Source organism: Pygocentrus nattereri, chromosome 23 (genome assembly GCF_015220715.1).
Source record: "Pygocentrus nattereri isolate fPygNat1 chromosome 23, fPygNat1.pri, whole genome shotgun sequence".
In the NCBI taxonomy this organism is placed as follows: Eukaryota; Metazoa; Chordata; class Actinopteri; order Characiformes; family Serrasalmidae; genus Pygocentrus; species Pygocentrus nattereri.
Genome location: NC_051233.1, coordinates 10037651 through 10062120, shown reverse-complemented (window position 1 = coordinate 10062120; position 24470 = coordinate 10037651). Strand labels below are relative to the sequence as shown.

The following is a 24470-nucleotide window of genomic DNA, read 5'->3' as shown; positions in this document are numbered from 1 at the left end:
GCCATTTCCTGTGTGAGAAGAGATTTTGAGCCCACCCAACTTGCAGAGTCGCTGATAAGAGGACATATAATGGTGCTGTTTGAGAATTATTTGTTTTAATGGCCAACATTTATTGGCTATTTATTATGATGTGCATTTTAGTACCTGCAAGATTGTTCAGTATTGGTTTAACAATAGACTGGGACTGATATCTCAGTGCAGTACTGTGACAGTGTGCGTTTGTGTTACGTTATCTAATGCAGTTGCATTGTTTCAACACAAGTTTGCACCAATCGGCACCTCACTACAGCATTCCTCCTGCTTTAGTGCAGCCTATTTCGACCATGGGGCCGTCTTTCTTCGCTAGGGGTGCTGTTGAAACATATTCTGATATTGCTGTGATAATAAAATGAATTACAATTCCGAACGATAGTTACACAACTTACCATCATCAAATTTTGTCTCACATGCCCATTTCCCTGTGTCACAGCATGACCCCCATGGTCAGCATATGACTCTGTAAAGGCTGGTGTAAATAGCCTACTCTTGTGGGGTTTTTTCCATTACAAGAGTGTTGAGTGAGGCACACAAACTAGCATGGAATGTTTTTGCAAAGAAAGGCTCCAGAATCAGATTTGAATCTGAGCCAGCAATTCCATCATCCAGTGGTAGTTCAGCAGTGAGAACAGAGGCCTGCAGCAAGACGAAGAAAAGAGTACAACGACAGCTACTTCTCATCTGGTTTAATCTTTACTGGGGATCCATTATGCCCTTTCTCTGTATGCCAAACCAAGCAGTGGTTTCAAGCATAACGTACATCAAGAGCAAGTACAGAGAGCGAGTGAGGGCTGTGGAGCAGGAGCTCCGTCTCTGCCTCTCATCCATCCCTGCTAGAATAGGGCAAATGTGTTCATCATCCCAGGCTCAAGTTTTCCATTGATAGCAAGTCTCATTTAAAGAGAGAAAACTCACTTTAGGGTTAAATTAGAACAAATAAGACATTTCTCAGATAAAATGTGGCGAAAATAAATGATGTAATCATTTAATAATACTTGAGGTAGTATTAGTTTAAGCAGTGATTTGTGCCATCTGATGTATTTTTTCTAATAGTTAAATGTTTTCCAAGCCAAACATCCGCAGATGTGATGGATAGTAAAAAAAATAACTTTGTGGTGTGGTATTATCAAAATGTATTTTGATAAAAAAATATATTCAATGATAAGTAATACATTGTAATTTGCTTGTTTACAGTAATTTCTTGTCAAGGTATCTGTTGAGATTTGTTCATTAACTCTAGAAAATGGGTTCTGGTTCATTTTTTTTTTTTTTTTCCTTCAAAAATTATACAATTCTTCAGAGCCTTATTGCCATTTTTGACATAGCAGTGATGGGCTTACTGGAGCCAGAAATCAAACTGGTCTTCTGTGGATGAGGTGAGGGTGGTATCCACTTTGCTCCAATTGAGTGAAGTGTAAGTAATGGTAAACAGTAGTGAGTGCGTGTGCATCGTTGAGTGTGCGAGCTAAAAATAGAAGTTATCGGTTTTAATTATAGGTTGTAATTCCAGTATCAGACAGATAAATCCATTCTCATTTAGCAGCAAATAATATACACCTGAAAATGATGGTTCTTCAGTGGTTTTCTTAGTCAGGAAAATGGTTCTACATAGAACCATGAACACTCACAGAACCCTTTGCCTGATTAAAGAGTTCTTTGCATTGTGAAAGGGTTCTTCAGATTGATAGAGAATGTGCTGTAGATGGCTCTATATACAAAAGGGTTCTATATAGCACCAAAAAGGATTCTTCTGTTGTAACAAGCCTGACATCATAACAACAGAAGAACCTTTTTTTCGGTGCTTTAATCGTGCAAAGGGTTCTTTTGAGTTTTCATGGTTCTGTGAAGGCCATTTTCTTTACAAAGGAACCCTTAACCCTTGAAGAGCCATTATTTTTAAGTCTGTATACAGTCTGTCAATATTTCATGCAGCCCCTGTTTTATATATATAAAAAGCAGGTATTATGTTTACTTTGCTTATGTCTTCCTCATTTAGTTGAGGGTGTTTAGTCATAAGAATGTTAAGAATTGTGTTGTGTATTGTGCTGACATATGAGTGTAGCCAGCTGCCACGTCTTATCGGACTTCTCGGCGCCTGTGCTTGGAGGATAATTGGAAAACACTCAGTTCTGCCACATGATCATGAGATGCCCATCTGTGCCAGCGATTGACAGATCACAAGTGCAGCTCAGTACTTTAACTACTTTTGTAGATTGTTTTTTAATATGGGAGCTGCAGAGTAACAGGGAGCTGTTGTGATGTCTGTGCGTTTAATTTCATGCCAGTTGTGGATCTGTACGTGTATTGCTGTGATGCTGGTCATGGTGTGGAGGTGTGTATGACTGTGTATTATGGAGACATCTGCTGTTTTAACTAGTGTGGTTAAAGAGAGATTTTACACTGATTATGTTCAGTATTAGGGCTGTCAGGATCACTTGATTAAATTTAATTACATCGTTAAAAATACTAATTGATTAAAGTGCACATTCTCAATGAATGAAGTTACTGATCACGATTTGAACGATAAGCACAGTTGTAATAAAGCCATGTTCATGAGAATGAACTGGCGGTCTGTGATATACGTATATTATCTGCAATATTATCTCACATTATCTGCAATATTATCTCACAAAAAATGTGCAAACTGACGTTATTGGGTATTATCTGATACCAAAAACACACCTTGGAGGATCTACGCATTTGCTCCGTCATTGTAGCCTAGTAAGACACTTTTTTTTGCAATATGATTCCTTTAAAGTTTGCGGTGCGTATTTTTGAGCTGGTACCTTGGTTGGATTCTGTTGTGGACTCCAGACTCCTGAAGCTTTTCACAGAAGGTAAAATACGTTGTCTGTAACGGTAACCAATTTCTGACATAGTTTGTGGATTGCAGTCTTTTGAGCATTATCCATCTTTTCAAAGCCAAACCACTTCTATGTGAGTGATCCATGTGTAGCAGTTACATCTAGATTGCAAGGCTGGTGACGTCTTAACTTTGTCTTCTGACGCAGTTTGTTCACTTATTTTAATTTCAGTCATGTTTTTAGGCAGTTATGCTATCTTAATTTGTGGTCTGGTGACCATGCCCGTGCTAGCAGACTGCAGGCATTGTCAATGCGCTCGCGCAGTCGCCTGTTCTATGTCTATATATCTATACATGACACATTGATTGTGTGGACTCACACGGTGTGATTTTGATTTTTTTTTTTTTTGCTTCTGTGAAATGCAAGTTAAATGAAATAGATATTGTATTTGCTAGGACGTTTAAAAGTGCAAGAAACAGCGATAATAAGCAATTATATAAAATGTTTTTTTTCTTGCTTATACTGCTATTAAGCTTGCAGCATAGCAGTTAAATGTTTTTCCAGTTTCTAATGTTCAGATATTATGAGTATTTTATTTCCCTTATTTACATGCCTTGTTTACATTAAGGGAAAGTACTTGCACTGTTTTATCTCAGTAATACTCAATGGTGATTTCAGTGTTTTTGTATAACTTTTACTTTGGTTTTAAGTAAAGAAATAAGACTTTTTTTTTTTAACTTAAATATGTTGTTTCCATTAATGTCATTAGTAATCAACAGTTAATATCCTATTACTGAAAGCAACCAGTACAATATAAGACTTTTAAAAACACAGTTTTTGAAGAATGCAAAACATTGGTTACTTATCATTATTAACAAAATTCAAGAAAGTATTGAGAGAGAATTTTTTGTCAATATCGCACATCCTGAGTCTGAACGTCCTCCAAAAAGGAAGCTGTTAGCAGTCAAGTAACTTTTGACAAAAATGTCCATATTGATTGAGCCTTACTCTCAATCTAAGCTTGGTTGATTGCAAGTAGTTTTGCTAATGTTACTCATTAAAGTTGGATTAGGTTTTCATTAGGGATGCATTGTTATATTTAGATTTTGAGGTAAAGTTGCTTGTTCCATGTTTTTTTTTTTTGTACAGTATAAGCAGTATTAAGATTAGTGTTTTTATTTACTTCCAGTCAGTTGAATGTAGTGTGTGATACCCATGCATGTTAAATCAAGAGCCTCGAATGGTGAAATGCGTAAATTCGTAATGCAGGACCTTTAGATTTCATGGAACGTTTTTCAGCGCAGATTAAAATTTGATCTTTTGCTTCAGGAGATACACGATGATGGTGAATATAGGACTGCAGTTGCAATCTTACTCCCCTAACCCCCTATGCTCCCCCACACTAAAATGATTACTTAATTTCTTTGATAATATTGTGCTGTCCTGCCCCTCCTGTTACCCCTTTCCTTCCTTTCCTATCCGCCTGCCTGCGTAGACTTTCTCTGGAAGTAATGACCATCCTGTGTCGCTGTGAAAATATCGAGACCTCGGAGGGCGTCCCCCTGGACGTGACGGGGGTGGCTCAGGTAATGCAACCAGTCCAAGCAAGCCAAAAAAAAAAACCAAACAGACAAACTGACTCCGCACTGATGGTAGAGATAGGGTAGCTGGAGGCAAAATAAGTCACAGCATCCGAGGTTGTATTAGGAGATCTGGTTGCTGACTTCGAGTGTGTGCTGATCTGTGTGTCCCTGGTCTGTGCATTTACACACACACACACATGCTCACATGCAAGTGCTGTTTTATATATTTGTCTTCTTCTGCAGTGAAGTGGAGAGAGAGTCAGCTGTCACTAACTTGCTTTTGGCTCTTGGCGCATCATCCATGCTGAGCTTCCCCGTGCACTGGCTAAATGGCTTTGGTGGTCAGTTTTGCTTGATCCCACTCTATTTGATCCCACCCCATTTCAGGGTGAAATGGACTAGTCTATTGGTTAAAACAGTTGGCTATTAGATTTTAAAGTTGCAAAGGTTTGATATAAAGGGCTGCACAATACATCAGCAGCTGGTTTAATATTAACTGATACCTGGGACCTTAAATGGTGGCTGGTAATTATATCTCAAATTAGTGTATGTAAAATTTATTAGTGTCTTAAACCCATTGGATTATGGTGTCATTTAAAAAATAAATTTCTAACTGATATTGATCACATTCACTGGAGTAAAAGAGACATCTCGTTTCAGCTAAACCAATTAGTTTTTTTTTTTTTTTTGGCTCATACATGTTTAATTAAAAATTAGTGCTGCCTTATGTCGGTGACTGAAATATTCATTGATGAATGGTAAAATGAAAAATCAAAGTCTGTAGTCAGTGCACAGTGGATCAACTGTTTGGAGTGAATGACTGCTTTTGTGTTGTTTTTTGTAAAATCTGTGCCGCCAGATTTGTGTTGTTTTCCATATTTGTGTTATTTTTGTGTTTTATCTGCTTTCTTTTCTTTCCTTCCTTCTGTCCCCTCCATTCCTTCCCTTAGACCATAGCCAAACTCTTTTTTTTGTTTTGTTCTTCCTTTTCTTTGCGTCTCCCAACAGGATAACCCTAGAGATTATGACCCTGCAGCCCAAGTGTGAGGATGTTGAGACAGCCGAGGGTGTGGCTCTTACAGTCACAGGGGTGGCACAGGTAAATTCATCACACCTCTTCCAGCTCCATCTCCAGCTTGTCCCAGGATGCCTCAGAACCTGCACCCTTCCCTTTTAACTTTATAACTGTTCTTTTTTTCATGGTTTTGACCCAGTCTCTTCCCCTCCTCCACTGTTTCCTAGTTCGTGCCAAGAGTTCACACAGTGCCAAACTTCTGTCATTCGAGTGAAGGTCACTCACTCTCACTTTCTGATTGGTCAGACACTCAGTGAGTCAGTTTGTTATTTCAGGTGCTAGGCTAACTCCGCCAAGCCAGCGGACATTGTTGATTACAAACTAAAAAATGGTTTGGGTAATGATTTATAACTTTAAAATCTTGCAGACTCAGTAGACTTCTTAAAAATTCAAACTATGAATAAATACGAAAGACTGCAATAAGATATTGATTGGAGAGATTTTTCAACCTAATCTCTGTCTGCCACTTTGGTGTCATACAGCTGAATACTGAAGACACTCCTCTCAACACTTTTACCTGTACTTTTAAAAGATTAAAAAAAAAACACTTAGAAGTTACACATAGAAGGCAGTAGATAAGGACAGAAACAACTGCTTATTGGATTTAATGGCTTTAGGCCTGTGTGGGGAAACCTGTCAATTTTTGTTCATACAATAGAGGAGCCGCAGGTAGCAAGAGTTCAGTTGCTTTTTAAAAAAAAAAAAATCTTTTCGTAATGCAAATGGAGACTTTTCAAAATTTTTACCAGGCCAGCAGGTCTGCCAAACAGCTTATGCATTGGATTTTATCCAACAATCTACCTGCTTCATTGGTTATTCCAAGAAGTTTTCCAATCCAGAATCTGGGCAGGGTACTTGACGGACTTACCTCAGGGATGGTCTATATAATAACTAATTTAGGTTTATTTACTGTTATGTTTTATTAAGTTGTGATTTATTTTTATATCATTTATGTGCCAAGACTTGTAGAACAGAACGGATTTGCTTGTTCAATTCAAGCAATTCAAGTTTTTCTGTCTCATGTGGAACTAAACCTTCTTCAAAGACCTGAACAAATATGCAGCTGACTTGACTGTCAGAAAGAACAAGCTAGGGTTTTACGGCCAACTGTAGAATTACTGATACTTCTCGAAAATTACACCCTGTAGGGTAGTTTTTTTTTTTTTCATCCAACTTACAAATATTTATTTTGGAAGACAGTTCCTTTCAGATTCCCCAAGAGCTTAAGAGTTTACTTGTTCATGAGCTGTTTCAGGACTTTTTTTTTTTTTAACACCACCGTTTAGAAATAATGTAAACAAAGGAATTGTAGCCTCAGAACATACCATGTTTTTCAGATTACTGATTCTTGCTTCTTCTAGAGCTCCATTTATGAATTTTACTTTGTCATGTTTTTTAAATAAACAAAACATTTCATGTGGTTTATACCTCATGTTTTAATAGTGTCCAATGCTGTTTTAAGGCATACAAGTCTTACCAGATTCCTATTGAATATTCTTACAACAGTGTGTTCAGCAGTTCAGTTTCTTGTAGTTCTTTAGTTGCTTAAAGTATACTGCTAGCTTTAGTAAGGTAAATTCTTACTCAGCCTTTGTTTTCACTTGGAAATACATTAAGGGTGGCCCTAATTTTCAGTGCAGCCAAGCATTTACCGTGCCAAGATAAAAAGGGGAAAAATTATAAAACAATTAAAATTTAATTAGGAAGGGAAAGAATAAAACAAAACCAAGATGTAGTAGTGACTACACATTAATAGATTTCAACATAAAAGCATAAATAAGGCAGACAACATTTTATAACAATAATGATTACAATTAATAATAGTAACAGAATTAAGACCTAATGAAGAATTTACGATTTTAATCAGCCAAATAAAATGAAATAATTATTGCGGGGGTTGGGGGGGGTGTCAAATTCAGGAGAAGGTTGAACGTGCTTTGTGAGACAGGCTGCTGGCCTCCAGTTAATTGCTCTCTAAAAACAGAGCCTCCCCATGGAAACCTGAGGACTATGCCACTGGAGTCTTGCATTAGCAACTTTGGCTTACTTTAAAGCAGTGCTTAAGTGCAAAGTATTGAAATTACATTGGGTTTAGCTCAGGACTAACATAAAGCAATGGTTTGTCCATAGATTAAATTTACTTAAGTTTCTCCTTATCCTACATTTTGTTTATTTTTATGGAAAACAGCATGTTGTGCAGTGCTGGGAACCACATAAGTAAGTCAGCAGGAGCTTGGCAAACTAGTGGCTATAATCTTTACTTGTTACTACAGTAACATTACTTGTTAGCTACAGTAGCCTTGTAGAGTAAGTGCAAAAATAAAGAAGCACCAGATGTCCAGATTTATTTTGACCAAACTTTAAAACTAAGCCTGTTGCTGCTCAGTCCATTGAACCCAACTTTATAGCATGTCCCTCAAATTTATGCTCTTCACATTTATCAAGCTCTCTCTTGCTCATGTTCTGCGGTGATTCTGCCGTCTGCTGACTATCCTGACAGTAACATCATTGTAACTTGATGAAATGCTTTTCTGCTATAGTAAGGCCTCTGGCCCGAACAAGCACATTTGTTTGGACCAGGCTAAGCAAAGCCTTGAGAGTTTCCATGGAGACCAAGGATCTGTGCGAGAGGCTTCCTGAAAGTGCCCTAATGGCAGCATTAGGTGGAGCTTTTTTCCGGACAGTGGAGCTCACGCCATAACCCTGTGATGCTGGTTGAGTCATGCACATTAGCCAGCTGAGGAAGCATGATATTTGTCTGGCCATTTTACACACACTGTTAACAAGAGGAGACATTTCATAATAGAAAAAGTCCTGCCCTAGGGCCAGATGGTCAATAAGCTTAAGGACTTCATTGCCCCTACCTCTTGCTAATTTTGTCTTTTCATAAAAAAAACCTCTAGCATCAACAGCAGGTCTCTAATATTTCCAGTCATGTGAATTAAGATTTTAGTGCTTAAATCCAGTTTCAAAATTGTGATCAATATCAGTTTTATTGAGTGAAAACAGAAAGGCAAAACAGCAGCAGTCATAGGACACACTATTCTGTTTGTTTATAGCATTCCCTTTAGCCTTATATTTGTGTTTGCCAGTTCCCTCCCCTTCCTTTTCATGGTTCATTTTGCCCTTTCCTTTTGTCTGAGCATGTCGTGGGAATGGTGTTTGTGTGTGATGGGGCGGGGGAGTTGTGTTGTCGTAGATGCATGCATCTGTTATATGATTAAGTGCTTAGCCATTGCTCCCCCTGTAGTCAGTGTTTGGTAGTGTCCTGGCTGACTGGTTGAGCTGGTTGGATGGACATGAGTGATGAGTTGAAACCAAAATGACTCCCCACTGGACATTTTATCAAGAGCAATGTATTCCCCAAACAACAGGCATATGTTTTTACTGTTCATATAAATTTAGTTTTTACATGCTTTGCCAACAGCAGCCCTTTACATTGTGTGAAAAATTTAAGACAAATTGACAAATATAAATTGTCCAAATTGACTTCACTACTATATATATATATATAAGAATTATTCTATTTCGTGTTTGTTCATTTATCATTACATGTTAAAATACTGACATAAAATGTTCACATGTCAAGAGTTTGATATGACAGTGATGGTGTGTGTGTGTGTGTATATATGTGTATATAATATATATTATATTACAAATAGAGTAAAACAGTGCAAAAATCAAAGGTGATCCCTCATAAATGTAATAAATATGTTTTATTCAATTTTCAGGGGATATTTCGGAGACAATTAAATGTAAGATTCACTTGGACGACAAAAGAAAATATGGAAAATAAATGAAAAAGTAAAAAAATATATATACTGAAAATGGGACTCCTAACATCTATGCAAGACATGCTAGACCACCAGGACAAAAAACAGACAAAAAAAGATGAACATTTGCTAATGAAACAAAGAATCTGCAGGTGTTCTCCAAACAACGGTCCACCCCAGATTTCAGACATCACTGAATGTGTTTGGGATTACTTGGATTGTGAGAAGCAGAAAATGGGACAACTTTTAAGACTGAACTTTGAAGGTGTGGAAAAATATCTGCAGGTTTCTTTGAAAAACAAAGTGAGTCTCCTGAAAAGACTGAAAGGTGTAATAAAGGCAGAGTGGACACACTAAATACTGAAATATTTAGTTGCTGAGACTCTAGTATTCTGTTAAATATGTTTTCTGTTGACAAATTTAATAAATGAAGGGTGGCCTCTACGTTTTGCAAAAAATGTTTTTGCATAATAAGTATTTATTGTATATATTTATAATAAAATAACAATAGTTGCCTAAAATGAAGCTCTGAGATTACATTTTGAAAGTTACCCCCCCACCAGGAAGAAAGTGACACACACCTTTTTCAATTGTGATTTGTACCCAATTGCTGCCGCTTTAGCAATTGACTATATTCGCATTGAAGCACGTGGTTTGGGGGAAAAGAAAAATTCTATTTCAACATCCTGAATGTTTGCGCATGTCATTCAGGGAGTCATTTGGGGTTCACTCTTTGTCCTTAATTTTGTGTTAGGGTGGGTAATATGATGTTATGGTATTGTTGTGATACATTGTCACAATGTATATCTATAACACGGAACAGCCTCTTGTTTCAATAAAAAGAACAATTTAGACCCATCACAGATGGCCAAGTAGCAATGTATATAAACTGTGTAGTAAAAAGTAGCTGTTTAGATGGACCATTATAACGATGTCTTATTTCACAAATTAAATTTAATATTTTTATTTTGACTTTAACAAAAACATTTGTCCTCCAAGTTGGCTCTACTGTTTTATTGGAGCATTTCGTTTGTTCCAAGTTCACAAACCTCAGAAAAACCAAATATTGTGAAAACGTTGTGTATCATGAAAATGTCTTCACGTATTGTGATATTGTGGCCATATCACCCACCCGTACTTTGTGTTGTTTCTCCTCACCAACATGTGCACAGTCAGTTTGTAAATGCTGTGCTGTGCAGTTACAACTGCACACTCTTTCCTCCTTTTACCCTGGTACGAGTGCATGGCCACAGGAGAGAATGCACTACCCAGCATTCTGTGCCATATTAGTGTAAAAAGACCACAAGTAAAGCTGCACCACATTCATCTGGTATGTGTCTCTCTCTTCTTCTGAAGGACCAGCTCACTCTCTTTCCATTTCACAGCAGTGGAGAGCAAGATGAAACATCTACTCTGTCTGATTAATCTGATTATTGTATTTGTTTTACATGATTGCCTTATCTGTAAAAGGCAGTGCTGTATGGGTGCTGTATTAGGCCTTCAGATTTATGCAAGTACTAGGTTTACAGTCTAAAGGTTTTATCCAAAGCAGACTGCTTTATAAATGTTACATTATTTTAGTGAAAAAACAAGTTTGACTTGTTCTTACTGTGTAAAAGTCAGAGACCACCCTTTATTTATTTAATTTCGTCAAACAGCCATTAGCTATAAATGATTTATTTTTCAACTTTAAGAAAAATGAGCAGAGTCAAGCTAATTGGAGATACTAGATTGCCCTTAGGGGTGTGTGTAAATGTGCCCTGTGATGGATTGGTGACCTACCCAGGGTTGTTTCCTGATTTTTGCCCATCAATTGCTGGGAGGATAAGCGGCTTCAATGATGAGCGAGTTTTTCAAATAAATCTGGAGGGTTATTTTCCCACACCTCCAAAATTCAGTGCTAGAAGTAGGCTGCATTTTCTGCTCCTCATCATCAAGGTAACCCCAAACACATTCAGTTGGAGTCTGGGCTCTAGGGTCGTCAGTCCACTGTTCTGAGAACACCAACAGCTTCTTTGTTTGCTTTGATGTTTTGCTATTTTGTCTATTTCCTTTTCTCAGCAACAGCTTCTTGACTGCTGAACATCCTTTCAGGCCCATAGTGTTGAATTGAAGGATAGACAAACACCTATGGATTTTTTCTGATCTGAAGCAAGAGTGGAGCTTTTTTCCTTTTCTCTAAAACGAAAGCTTAAAATGCTGTTTACCTGATGCTGACAATTTTTTCGGTGTCTTGTATTTTGCACGGTTGTTAGGAGTCCCATTTTCTCTATTTTTAAAATAATTTTTTTAAGCTTCAATTTTGGAATCTCCTATTATTTCATTGATTTTGTTTTGACTCTTCACTGAGTTATGCAAGTGGATTTTATCTAGTCTGTTCCAAAAAATCTTGTGAAAAGGGAAATTAATGGCTATTTTGACTTAAAATTAAACAAAAGAAAGGGGGTCTCTGATTTTCTTTGGTATTTCAAAATGGACAGAAGTGTGTTACATTGCTAAGGACAGGAGCAGCAGCCATCTTGAAGCCCTAAATTGTCTACTTCTGTTCATTTTGTATACAGTCTTTCAGATTACTTGCGCTTTGATACAATTGTGTGATGATTTAGTTATGCAGTAGGCATGCCAATTGCAATCCATGTGCTTCCTTTAGCTACATTAGGCAAACTTTAGATACCGACAATGTCTGTAGATGGTCTTCACACTGCAGCCGTTGTAAATTAAGGACACACTTTTCTGCCATAATAAGCCCTCCCTTCCAAAGAGCCACATTTGATTGGATGAGACCACACAGAGGCCCTAACAGTGAGCCCAAAAAAGCAGAAAAGATACTAAAAAGACCCCAAAATGTCCTATTTTAATGCAGATGGCTGGAGTTGTTTATCCTTCTTTACTTTCTTCACACCTAATGTGACATTGTGAAGCCTGCTCATAACAAATCAGAGGCTGTATATGTTACTTCTGTGTCAGTGTGAGGGGTATAGCAGTGCATGAGGGAAAGCTCTGTGTAGAGAAACCCCACCGCTGCCCCACTACTTTTTTCTACAGAACCAGTTTCTGCTCATGCAAAGTAGCTGCTTTTAAATGTAAACACAAACATAAGCCCTGATGAGAACGTTAGGCTGATTTGTGAAATAGCCTCCAGAAGACTGACTAGAAGAGGAGGAATGAACAGGAAAAAGCTTAGCAGACTCTTTTATACAGACATCACTGTTATAAACGTTTTTCACACGAGTCAGTTTTGAAGCCTTTTAGACTGTTATTGTGTTGCTTATCTATGTAACTGTTGTAATGTTGTCAGTGTCTTGTTTCTTAGTTAAGTAGTTAGCTACTGCAGTCCTATTCAGTAATAAGTTCATACTGTGGTTGTTGTGGTTTTGTAAATGGAAACACATTCATGTCTGTATTTTTGTAAGCATAAGTCTCTGCTGCTGCCTCACTTGTTTGTGTGTTGTTATGCTGCCCTCAGGTAAAGGTAATGACAGATAAGGAGTTACTGTCTCTTGCCTGTGAGCAATTCCTGGGTAAGTCTGTGATAGAGATTAAAGGGGTGGTCCTGCAGACACTGGAGGGTCATCTCCGTTCCATTCTGGGTGAGTAAGACTTGTTCATCTCCATTTAAACAGGCAATCTTTTGGGCCAGTTCACTCCAAACTCTAATTCTAAACTGTTTTAGTCACTTCACTACAGATATGCATCCATTTTTATCAATGCTTCAGTCTACACCACTAGACACGCATCTAACGTATGTCCACACTATAGCCTGATGGATACAAAGTGTTTGTTACACATAACTAACTTTAAGGAGCTAAAAATAATGCCAACCAGTGGTATTGGGTGATTAGGTTTTTTTTAAACTTCTCTAATTGGGCAGGTGGGTGAAAGGTTTAATGTCCCTAACAGAGCTTAGACCGTCCTGACAAATTTTTGCTTAAAAAAGCATGTTCAGGTTTCTTTTTCAGTAACTTTCCAACAGTGGGCATAAAAAAGCATGAACATTTGTGAATTATCATTGTTAGCACCCAAGACAACCAGCTTTCCTTTACTTTGTGTCTGAAATTGATAGAACTGTGGACTGTCGTTAAAACTAAACAACCGTTCATAAATTGCATTGCAGTCAACGGTCATTGGGACGCAAGCGCAACATGCCTTATTAGAGCCGAAAGAAAACAAATGATAGACAAAGATTTTAAAGTGACACAGCAGTTGAACTCAATGAACTGCATAATTCTACAGCAGTGAATTCTGTATTTTAGTCTCAGAGTACACCTGAATTTCATGTAAAAATCACTGAAATTATTTTGGGAACAATGCTGCTGGTGAGAGTAGGCCTGTGTGCATGTCTTCTGTACTATTAATTAGAGCTGTTCTTATACATTCATCTTATATGTGATTTTTCACTCATATCTACAAAAAGTGATTTTTTTTTTCTCCTTTTTCTTAACTCTCTTGTGACTATGTTCTATAAACTGCAATATCAACAAAGAACGATTCAGTTTTGTCTGCCTTCTGTGGAAAGCAGTGTGTGGATGTTGTCAAAATCAACACACAGAAACGGACTTTTCCTGAAAGTGTACAATTTCTCGCTTTGTTGAATTCGTCTGCTTTGCTTTGCTTATGTTTTAAATAGCGTTAAATGCCCCAGGTGTTAGGTAATCGTTAATTGTTGATACAATTTTATATTTTAATTTTACACTCCTATAGTTTTAATCTTTAGTACGGTTCTGACTGACAAGATTATCATTTGTAAACTGGGCACTGCTTCTTCGCAACTTTGTTTTCTGTTAATTAGGTTTTATTTTTCTTATTTTACAGGTTTTTGATTTATAAACTGGTATTTTATCAGCAGTTTTCTCAGATGCAGATAAATCTATGGGACCTCAGTAATGGCTGACGTTAAAAGCTAATCAGTTGATCTGGTTGAAAAAAAACAAACCTACCTGTGCTTTGAGTGAAGCATGAACTCCACAGAGAGCTATTCAGATCTCACCCACATATTCTGTAGCATTGCGAAGTGTATTTAAAATCATTGCAGCTTTCTACAGTGTAATTACAGAGCTGCTGCTGTGCGGTACTAATTGTGCGTGTCATGATTAACTAAGCATTATACCTGATATCTACCTGTGATTAGAATTTTGTTCCAATAAACAGATCTTTCTCAAGCATTTTTTTTCTGTAAAACTGTTCAGTTAAAAAGAAAAGAAGAAAAAAAGTTGCTTGTCTAAAGCAGTTACAAAACTGAGTTTGAGGCAGTTTATGTGCTTATACTTACACTATGTGGACGTCTGGTGAGAGTTCTGAGTTATTGTCACACAATTTCGATCACTGTGTCAGTCATAAAAAGTCAATGAGGTCAATCGTGCGTCAGTGTAATTTGGTGTGCAGACTCCATCACTGACCTCAGCCTTGTATTTATAGGCACTCTAACAGTGGAGCAGATTTACCAGGACAGAGACCAGTTTGCCAGTCTGGTGAGGGAGGTGGCTGCTCCTGATGTTGGCAGGATGGGCATCGAGATCCTCAGCTTCACAATTAAGGTGACTACTGCACAGCCAGAGCATAACCCTGTACTGATGTTTGGATTGAGCTTGGAGAAATAAGCCATTCTTAAATGCATTGTGATTTTCTCTTGAAAAGATCTGCATTGAAATTTCAAAGTCAGAGTTTTGTAGGCTGATGAGTGTTTGAAGTTTTTAGTTTAAACCAGTTAGATCAGAGTTGCCCAGTCCTGGTCTTGAAGATCTGGCACCGTGCAGAGTTTAGTTACAACTCTAAATGAACAGTCCAGATACAAGTAATTAAGGCCTTTAGAGGCTTTTGAATCTTAGAGACTGGTGCACTGGAGTGAGATGATGCATAGGTGCATATGCATGAAAAGTGCAGCATATGTAGGCTTGCATTGAGATTCAACTGAGCTAATATTACTTGTGGAGATGGACAGATATGACAAAAATCATAATGTAGGTTATAGAAACTAAAAATTAAGGTGCATAAAGAATATTTTTTATTATTATATTTTGGCACACACAATCAAAAATCAATATGTTGAATTTTATGGTGCCTAAAACATTTCCACCCATACTTTTGATATAGTGTAGTTACTAAAGCAATACGTTACAAGAGGCTTTGCATTACTTTGCAGAAGTTTGAATACAGTGTCATGTTAACAAATGATTTAAAATGTATAAAAAATAGCTTACTCAATTCTACCTTAATACAGAGTAGATGATGACTGCTTCTCACATACGAGGCATTCTGGATGATAATTTTATTGTACCTTCATTCTTAGTGCTATACAGCTATAATCATTTGTGCATGTATCTTTAACAAATTGGTTTTATATTAATGAAAATTTTTCTCAACTTTAGAACAGTGGTGTTCGAGGCATCGAAAAGGACTCAGCCAAATTTTGGAACTAGATTTATCTATTTTTTTTAAAACAGGATTGAAATATAGTAAATTGCTACCCTTGAACAAGCTGCATTCTGAATACTATAATCATGGACATTCCATGTATATAATGTTGATTTATGGCATGTGTGTGTGTTATCCCTATAGGACGTCTATGATAAAGTGGACTACCTGAGCTCACTGGGTAAGACCCAGACAGCAGCTGTGCAGAGAGATGCAGATATTGGAGTGGCAGAGGCTGAGAGAGATGCAGGAATAAGGGTGAGTTTATGTTTGTGCTGTAATGATGAATGTCAGTAGATGACCGCGTTTAATCAACTGCTGAGTATTTGGCCACACAGTACATGAAAAACAGAAAGGAAGATAAAATACTATTACTACAAATTTGATGTGCTCTGAGTATGTTCACCCACCACCTTCTATTTAAAGGGGGAAATAATGCATAATTCAAAATTCAGGTCAATCAGGATTCGGGAACCGGGGCAGTGTCTATAACACACAAATATAGCCATTTTCTTTACAATCCAAAACCAGCTCTCCATGTACATAAAAACATGTTTCAGGCCAAAAGCTTATCATAGAGTAATGTCTCAGGGCTCTGGAAACATACGCACAACCATTTCATGTAATGATGTCTTGTGATTTAGTTTTTGGAGGCGTTCAATCCGTCAAACATCTGGTTCCTATCACCAACAGTGTGAATAATTCTGACTCTAAATTTCTCTGAAACGGATCGTTTTACATCAGATGGCTCTGAATGACTGTTTCATCATTATGATTTAATTATGCAGAAATTCCCTTTTAAGTATTGTTTAGTTATATTTTACTATAGTGTAGTCTGTATGAATGAATTAAGTTGATTTGTTGTGTACTGATTTTGTCTGCTCATTCTTGTTCCCTCTCTCACTCTCTGCAGGAGGCAGAATGCAAAAAGGAAATGATGGACGTAAAGTTCTTAGCAGACACTAAAATGGCCGACTCAAAGCGTGAGCTTGAGATGCAGAAAGCGTCTTTCAACCAGGAAGTCAATGCAAAGGTATTACCTAACATGAGAATAAATACAATTGGCCATTTACTTACTTGTTTAATTTTAGGTGAAACTAGTTATTTGGACCATGTAGCTAGTGAATTTCCATTTAAACATAGCTATCATTCTGTTTTATTAGGTGTATTGTTATGCTGAGTGATGAGCAACATGGAAAAAAATAATGCTGAATGTTAACTCTTCAAATGGCATTTTATTGGCTACAGTACAACTTTTGAATATGGTATACCTCTTAAAAATGAATGTGAGGCATTTTCATGGAACATTGTGACAAACCTTCCTTCTTAATTAACCTGTAGGCCAAGGTTATTTAAGTTACCAATCATATAGTCAATTTGTGTAATATTTTATAATTTTTTCTTAATTACCAAGTAAAAAGTGCAATACAGGGTTCTTGAAGCTTCTTTGAAAGTCTTAAAATAGTTTTTTCCAATTTTTGCTCGTCAAGTGTCTGAATGTCTTAATTTTTTTTGGTAGTTTTACATGGTACTTAGATGATCATTCTAAGATTAGGCTTAAAACAAAGTTGAAATCTAATCCAGAATAGCCTAAAACCAAAAATATATAGAAAATAGTTGTCCTGTGGTCAGAAAGTATCCACTGTTTGAATGAAATATACATTGATAATGCCATATTTGAGTTTGTATAAATTGTTGTGTGGAAGTTATATAATTCTATAATAAGATATTAAAACATTTTCATTAACTGCTCATTGTAGTTTACATTAGATTTTCATTTTTAAACATTCCCAATCTGCTGGGCAATTTATTGTTTGAAGTGTTATACTGTGGTATTGATATACTGTAATATTGCTTTTCAGTTTTTTTGAGGGATCATGATGGAATGTTCATAAAGTCACAGTCTTCCTATTGCTGCGTGGTTTGTTTTAGTTTTTAAAATATATATTTTATGTACTTACCTCATGATATGCAGGAGCTGATAGCTTTATTCAATATTTCAAAAAGTTTGTTTACAATATTGTGTGTAATTTAAGAGCCAAAACAGAACTAAACAGTTCAGTATGTGTGTGTGTGTGTGTGTGTGTGTGTGTATGTATATGTGTATATATATATATATATATATATATATATATATATATATATATATATATATATATATATATATATATATATATATATATAAAAGCTATGTAAGATGTATAAGACATTGCTTTAACATAGAGTACTTAGAGAACTTAGGAAGCATTTTATTAATTCAAGCTTAAAAGTTCATATATCATCACACCATGATATATTCAGAAAATATATTTGATTTGATCAAAATTATCAATAACAGCACTTTGGCAATGTACATTATATGGCCAAAAGTAAACACCTGACCATCTGCCACTTTGTCGTTGAGCTGAGTTGTTGCCCTTAGATGCTTCCATTTCCCAATAATGGCGCTTACATTTGACAGGGGCAGATCTAACAGAGCAGAAACTAACTGACTTGTGGCAAAGGTGCCGTCTCATGACAGTGCCATGTTTCAAGTCACTTAGCTCTTCAGTATGACCCATTCTACTGTTAATGTTTGTATATGGAGATTGCATGGCTATGTGGTTGGTTTTACACACCTGTTCGTAATAGGTGTATCTGAAACACCTTAAGTGAATAATTAGGGGCACACAGTGTACATTGTGAAGTAAAAGCTTTCTTTTAAGGTGCAAACTAATTTAAATGTAGTCCAATTTGAAAAAGGTATTTTGGTCAATGTAATATATTGAAGTGCAGGCATGTCTCTCTTTCTGTCTCTCTCACACACACAGAAAGCTGAAGCTCAGCTGGCGTATGAACTGCAGGCAGCTAAGGAGCAGCAAAAGATCCGTTTGGAGGAGATTGAGATTGAGGTGGTGCAGAGGAAGAAACAGATCACCATAGAAGAGAAGGAAATTGTTCGCACTGATAAAGAACTGATTGCTACTGTGAAGCGACCAGCCGAGGCAGAGGCGTATAAGATGCAGCAACTGGCAGAAGGACAAAAGTATGTAGAAAGAGTCAGATGACTGAGGTGTAAGATGGAGGTAGAAGGCATTACATGGTAGAAAAAGAACAAGCCCAGAATTCTCCATTGTTCTTTTCCATCAGGGTGAAAAAAGTGCTGACAGCGCAGGCAGAAGCAGAGAAGATCAGGCGCATAGGTGAGGCTGAAGCTGCCTCCATTGAAGCAGTGGGCAAGGCTGAAGCAGAAAAGATGAGAATGAAGGCCGAGGCCTACCAGCAGTATGGAGAAGCGGCGAAAACCGCTCTGGTCTTGGAGGCGCTGCCCAAGGTATGGAGATACGGCTGATTGGAAGGAAAGATGGGTGGCTGGCTTTCTGGCTGAATAATACCCATCAGAAATGTTTAATTGCCATCAACATGTTTTTCCCCCCAAAAAGTCTATTTGGAAAATGGGTAAAAGTATAAAATCTTGGTTTTGAGTTGTCTGCTACTGCAGTGTTTTTAGCTATGCAATGTACGTTCATTCATTTTTATAGATGGCAGTATGTTAGACAATGTAAGTATGTCTATTTGAGTTTACTCAAGAACTGGACATGATTTAAGGCAGTGCAGTTGGCATTGTGCTATTTGTTTGGTGTTCCCATTAATTAGTTGTTAGCTACACGCTTAAAAAGGGTGGTTCTTCAAGGGTTCTTTAATAAAGAACATGGTTCTGTATAGAATATATAGTACCAAAAATGGTTTCTTCTGTTGTAACAAGCCTGATTTCGTAACTATAGAAGAACTATTTTTAGTGCTATATAAAACTTTTTTCAAAAAGGTTCTGTACAGAACCATCTACAGCACGTTCATCAGTCTGAAGAACCCTTTCATGATACAAAAATCCTTTAATCATTTAAAGAGTTCTTTGAATGAATGTTCATGGTTTTATATAGAACCATTTTCTCTACTACAGAACCATTGAAGAACCCATGAAGAACCATTTTTAAGCAAGTATATTAGCCTCATAGCTGCAGTACAAAAAAACTTATTCGCAGAGGTAGACAGATTTTCATTGAAAGTGTTCTAACAAGGTCCTCCCAGGGTACAGTGGGGATTAGATTATTTTCTGAATTGTCTGTATCGTTCTTTTGCGAAACGCACCGGTTCTGGCAAACCTGATCAGATAATGTATTTTGTTAATGTTGTTGAATGCACTTAAATATGACATTTTTTTGCTAATTTTCTGCTAAATTTATTTGCTTTAGTTTAATGTATTGAAATTTCACAAGACAAGGTAAGATGATATGTCCTGTAATTTAGAAGAGGCTCGAACAGATGCATCTCCATTCAACCTCTGCTGACCCTTAAACTGTTTTTCTATGCACAGATTGCTGGGAAAGTGTCAGCACCTTTGGCCCGAACCAATGAGATTGTCATTCTTAGTGGTGAGGGCAGCCGTGTGACCGGAGAAGTGAATCGCCTGTTGGCTGAGCTGCCCGTCTCTGTCAATGCCCTCACAGGAGTGGACCTAACAAAGGTGAAGCACTGACTGGGGCATCAAGGGGCTCAATAGGATTAGTGTATTACGTTCTGAGTCATGATTCCAGTGAATGTTTCTAAGCGTCATGAATACAGTGAATTCTCACAGAGTAGCAGTGGGCATTCGACAGGAATTAGAATGAATTGGACTCTTTAGTTTCAGTTTACTTATTAGTCACACAAATATTAATTTGGAATTAAATGGCTGTGTAAGGCTAAAGCTCTGATGTCATTTGAGTTGAAGGTAAATTTGGATATTACTGGGGAAAAATTAAAAAACTATTCTGCTTTTCATGTTGCAGATCCCTTTGCTGCAGAAAATGACCAATGCTCAAGCATGAAGACCCTACACTCTTTGGCCTTTGCAACACATCAGTTTCAGTGCACTCTTAAATGCCTTTGTAAAGGAACACTTGAAAACAGAACTCTCTCTACAAGAGATTTTATTTGACCAGACCTCTGGTGCCTTATAGTTATAGGACCAGACATCACTGCATGTGCCCATTGTGTTTGAAGTTTATATCACAGTTTATTTGATCTTATCATCCTGTGCTATATTTCATCCTTTACTGATTTTTTTTTTTTGGGGGGGGGTCACTCTTTCTACTGGTAAACATGTCTGTTTATGCTATCTGTTTCATATTGTTACAAACAAGTTCATGCAGTTTTCAGTTGCAAAGCAAGCATGATGTTATATTGGCCTGGCAAGATAAAGAACATACAGTTGGAAGTGCCTAGGTTCAGTTTTCATCATCTCATAAACAATATGCTGGTTTGGACATGGTGTGGAATCAGTGTTTCTACTTACAGATACAGAACCTCTGGGTCCATTTCTTGCCATAACTGTAGTTAGAAGTTTGATTTACTGGCATGCAAAAAGGATAATCAGCATTACGGCTGGGTATAAAAATTCCAACTTCAAAATGTTTCAGAGATCTTAGAGGGTCTAAACCAGTGATTGTCTGTTTAAATTTTGTGTTATTAACACTACCTATCATGTCTAGATTAGTCTGCAGTTCTTTGCAGTCAGTAAATATACCAACTTCCAGCTCCTCACACTCACTTCTGGTTTAAACCACAAATATAAAAGCAGGTATCACAATTAGGGAAATCTAGGCATTGATATTAGTTTTGAATATTATGCTATTAATCTTGAATGATACCCAGCCCTGATCAGCAAGATGCATTTGCAGTTTACATTTTCAAAAAGGGAATCAGATTAGCTGTTTGTTTTTTGCTGTCATTACTACTGCATTAGGTTCAATGCAAAAACATCGTAAAGTTCAAATATATTTATAACTGATTAGCTATTTTAATATTTTGCTGTTTCTCATCTTTGGTTTGCATGGTCTGCATAGGGTTTCACATTAAAAAGTGCATTCTACCTAGAATACAACCAATATGCAAAGCGTAGCCGGAATGGCAGCAAGATTAGCGATATGCATGTAAGATTTAGAAGTGTAACAGTAACGTATGTTTAAGGGTCTGTCCCATTGCGTGGTCCTGCATAGAATTTGAATGTGTCCGCTCATGTAGAAACAAGACTCCAAAATTGAGTTTTTACGTTTGTTTTTGTGAACATTCTGTAAATGAATGTACATTTTAGTGTATGTCTTTGTGTGTCCTATCTTCAGCCTGTCCGTTGCTGGGTTTTGTATGCTTTCACTCTTCTTCTGCAGAAGTTCTGACATTCTAAATATGAAATCTTAATATCGAAGTCCATTTTGAAGACTATTGCATCCACTGTTGCTCAGAAGTGTGTATATATGTAATTCCAGCCGTTTTAGCTTTTCTTCATACCACCATCTTATGTGCCGAGAAATGTCAGAGTTCATTTGTTTTAGTTACATTTTAATAACAAATACATTGTCACCAAATATGTTCACTGGCCAGTAGGAATGCAAGCTGTTTGCCAAATAGCCAAAGGAATTTCAACTACAATTCAGCAGGTTTGTGCATCTTAAAGCAATCAGTATGTAGAGTAGAGTTAGTGTTTGGCTTGGTGTTTATAGTATAGATTTGGAAGAGATGAGCAGAGAATGAGCTTGATGTTGAACTTTTGTCCACTCAGCCATATACACTAGTACTTACCTCTGGCTGCCGCTTTTGGACTGTGTTTTAAAGATAGCTGTTTATTGAGGTTATATATGTGTAAGGGTCAAGACAAGGACATCAGAAGAATTAAAAAATTTATCAATAGCCATAGTAAGTAAAAATTTTTATTCTTTGCTGGATATTGATAAAAGTTGCTATATATAGTTGCGTATATGTTTGACATGAAAGAATATTGTTCTTTTAATTATTCATGTTTGGTCGTTTTTTTTTTTGTTTTTTTTTTTAACGTTGCGCTCCAGTTATACAATGTGAAAATCAGATATACTGAACTTAGCACCTGGGGTTGTTCATTAAATACCTTTCACTATGTAACAGAAATGTGTACTGATATTCAGTAAACAAGGGACCTTTCAGCATTCAGATGTGGAGATTTTCAATTCAGCTCCCATGTTTTGTTTTGTTTTGTTTTGTTCCAGATCTTAGCATACCTTAACCCTCAGAAGCCTCAGTTATTACTGTAGGTAACGAAACATTTAGTAATTCCATATTTTTCTCTTATAGCTCCATGAAACAAGCAGCAAATTCTGTTGCACGTCTTACAATCAATACCACATTTGTGGTTCTAAGTAGAAACCACACGAACAATCCCAGTCACCATTGACAAAGTTATTGTTGTGCCTACAGTCTGCTGTAGCGAAACAAACGGAAGGAAGTTGGAAGACTAAATGTTACTAATTGTGTAACTTACTATAGAATTCAATATATAATTACATTATTAAAATGTATGGCAAAACTAAAGTATTAACTCTGAGGGGTAACCAGATAACCAGCAGCTTAGGAGCCAGAATAAAATACAGAATAAGGACTAATTTGAGAACACTTGAGATTTGTATCCTTTGTTGCTGTCAAGACAAAACTGCACTGGGGACAAAAAAAGAATTCTGAATTTAACCCTTTACTGCGTGGTGTTGCCATGTGGCAACAATAACAACAGTTTTCTATCTGGCTACAATATGAAACTATTTTATCTGTTTTATGAAACTAGACTTTATGGGTAATATACATTATTTGATCACATGCCTTCCTGAGTACATTTTTACATACACACACACCACACGGTGTGCTATAGTTCAGTATTTATACACAAATTTGAAGCAAAGTAAGAAATTTTCTTTTGCAGAAATTAAACCAGTTTGGATGCTTGGGGTTTTATGTAAAAAACGATAAAATATAATAATAATTTAGCAATATGGCAACAACATGCAACAATTGAACTGCAATAAAACTGCATACAATGAGAGTAAACCATTGGCATTGAACTGCCACATTCACAAGTTTTTTTTATATTGCAAGTTGATTTAGATTTTATCAGTACATTTTTCAAAATTTTTCTGTGTCCTAAAACGTTTGTGTGTCTATGGCTGTTACATGTTTTTTTTCATGCCTCGATATTGAATTGGGGCAGTTTGCTATATAGTGGTATGTATTGAAAATGGCAGTTCCATTGTTGCAAACTATTGCCATATGGCAACAAAATGTGACGTACTGACAGTGATCTACAAAACGAATGTCTGTTTATTAATTTATGCAGTAAATGGTTAATATCAGTTGAAATTATGCCAATATGGTGGAAACCTCTTCTCCTGCAACAATTTATAAGACAAATTATACCAGGTATTTGTATCCTTAGGAATAAATTATCATTTTTGTCATTAGCGGTCCTCTGCCAGTTGTTACTAGATGCTGTATAAATACCGAGAAAGACTGTGCAAAATGTTTTGAAATTGACTCATACAAACTCATACTTTTGACTGCCTTATCAATACCTTCTGGTAGTACTGAAGGAGCGTTGTTCCGGTTGAGGATCAGGTGTGTTGTCTAGTTTACAAAGCTCATGCTGATGTGAGATTGCAATTGATGACCAAACGTGAAATGCCTAGTTACTTACTGTATACCTATACCTCTCCCATATAGAATCAATATGTAATGGATATATAACAAAGTGTAGAAATTTGTCTGATCACTTATGATAATAAAAAATCTGTTGGAAACTTGTCCTCTTTTTCTGGATTACTGATTAAGGATGTGCTTTCTGACTAGTTTTGATATTTGATTATACATAGGAGTTGGATAAATGGATATCCAGTTAACCACAGAAAGGAAAAACATTTTTAAATAAATTTACAAACAGGGTCACCAAATACTTATTCTGCCACCAAAATGGGGG

At 36.7% G+C, this 24470-nt stretch overlaps 1 protein-coding gene across 4 annotated transcripts in view; it reads left to right on the top strand.

The window, feature by feature from the left end:
- Positions 1-24298, top strand: part of LOC108437644 (flotillin-2a) — a 37486-nt gene extending 13188 nt beyond the window's left edge. The window contains exons 1-10 of one of the 4 annotated variants that reach the window (XM_017714870.2): positions 2286-2368; positions 5432-5522; positions 12738-12861; positions 14687-14805; positions 15827-15940; positions 16596-16715; positions 18493-18707; positions 18812-18995; positions 20037-20186; positions 20491-24298. In XM_017714870.2, the coding sequence (XP_017570359.1) occupies positions 2295-2368; positions 5432-5522; positions 12738-12861; positions 14687-14805; positions 15827-15940; positions 16596-16715; positions 18493-18707; positions 18812-18995; positions 20037-20186; positions 20491-20529 (1230 nt within the window). In that variant the 5' untranslated portion in view covers positions 2286-2294 and the 3' untranslated portion in view covers positions 20530-24298. Of the gene's footprint in view, positions 1-2285; positions 2369-4335; positions 4427-5431; positions 5523-12737; positions 12862-14686; positions 14806-15826; positions 15941-16595; positions 16716-18492; positions 18708-18811; positions 18996-20036; positions 20187-20490 lie in introns of those variants that run through there. The other 3 variants (XM_017714871.2, XM_017714868.2, XM_017714869.2) reach the window with 3 other exon arrangements.
- The last annotated feature ends 172 nt before the right edge of the window (positions 24299-24470 follow it).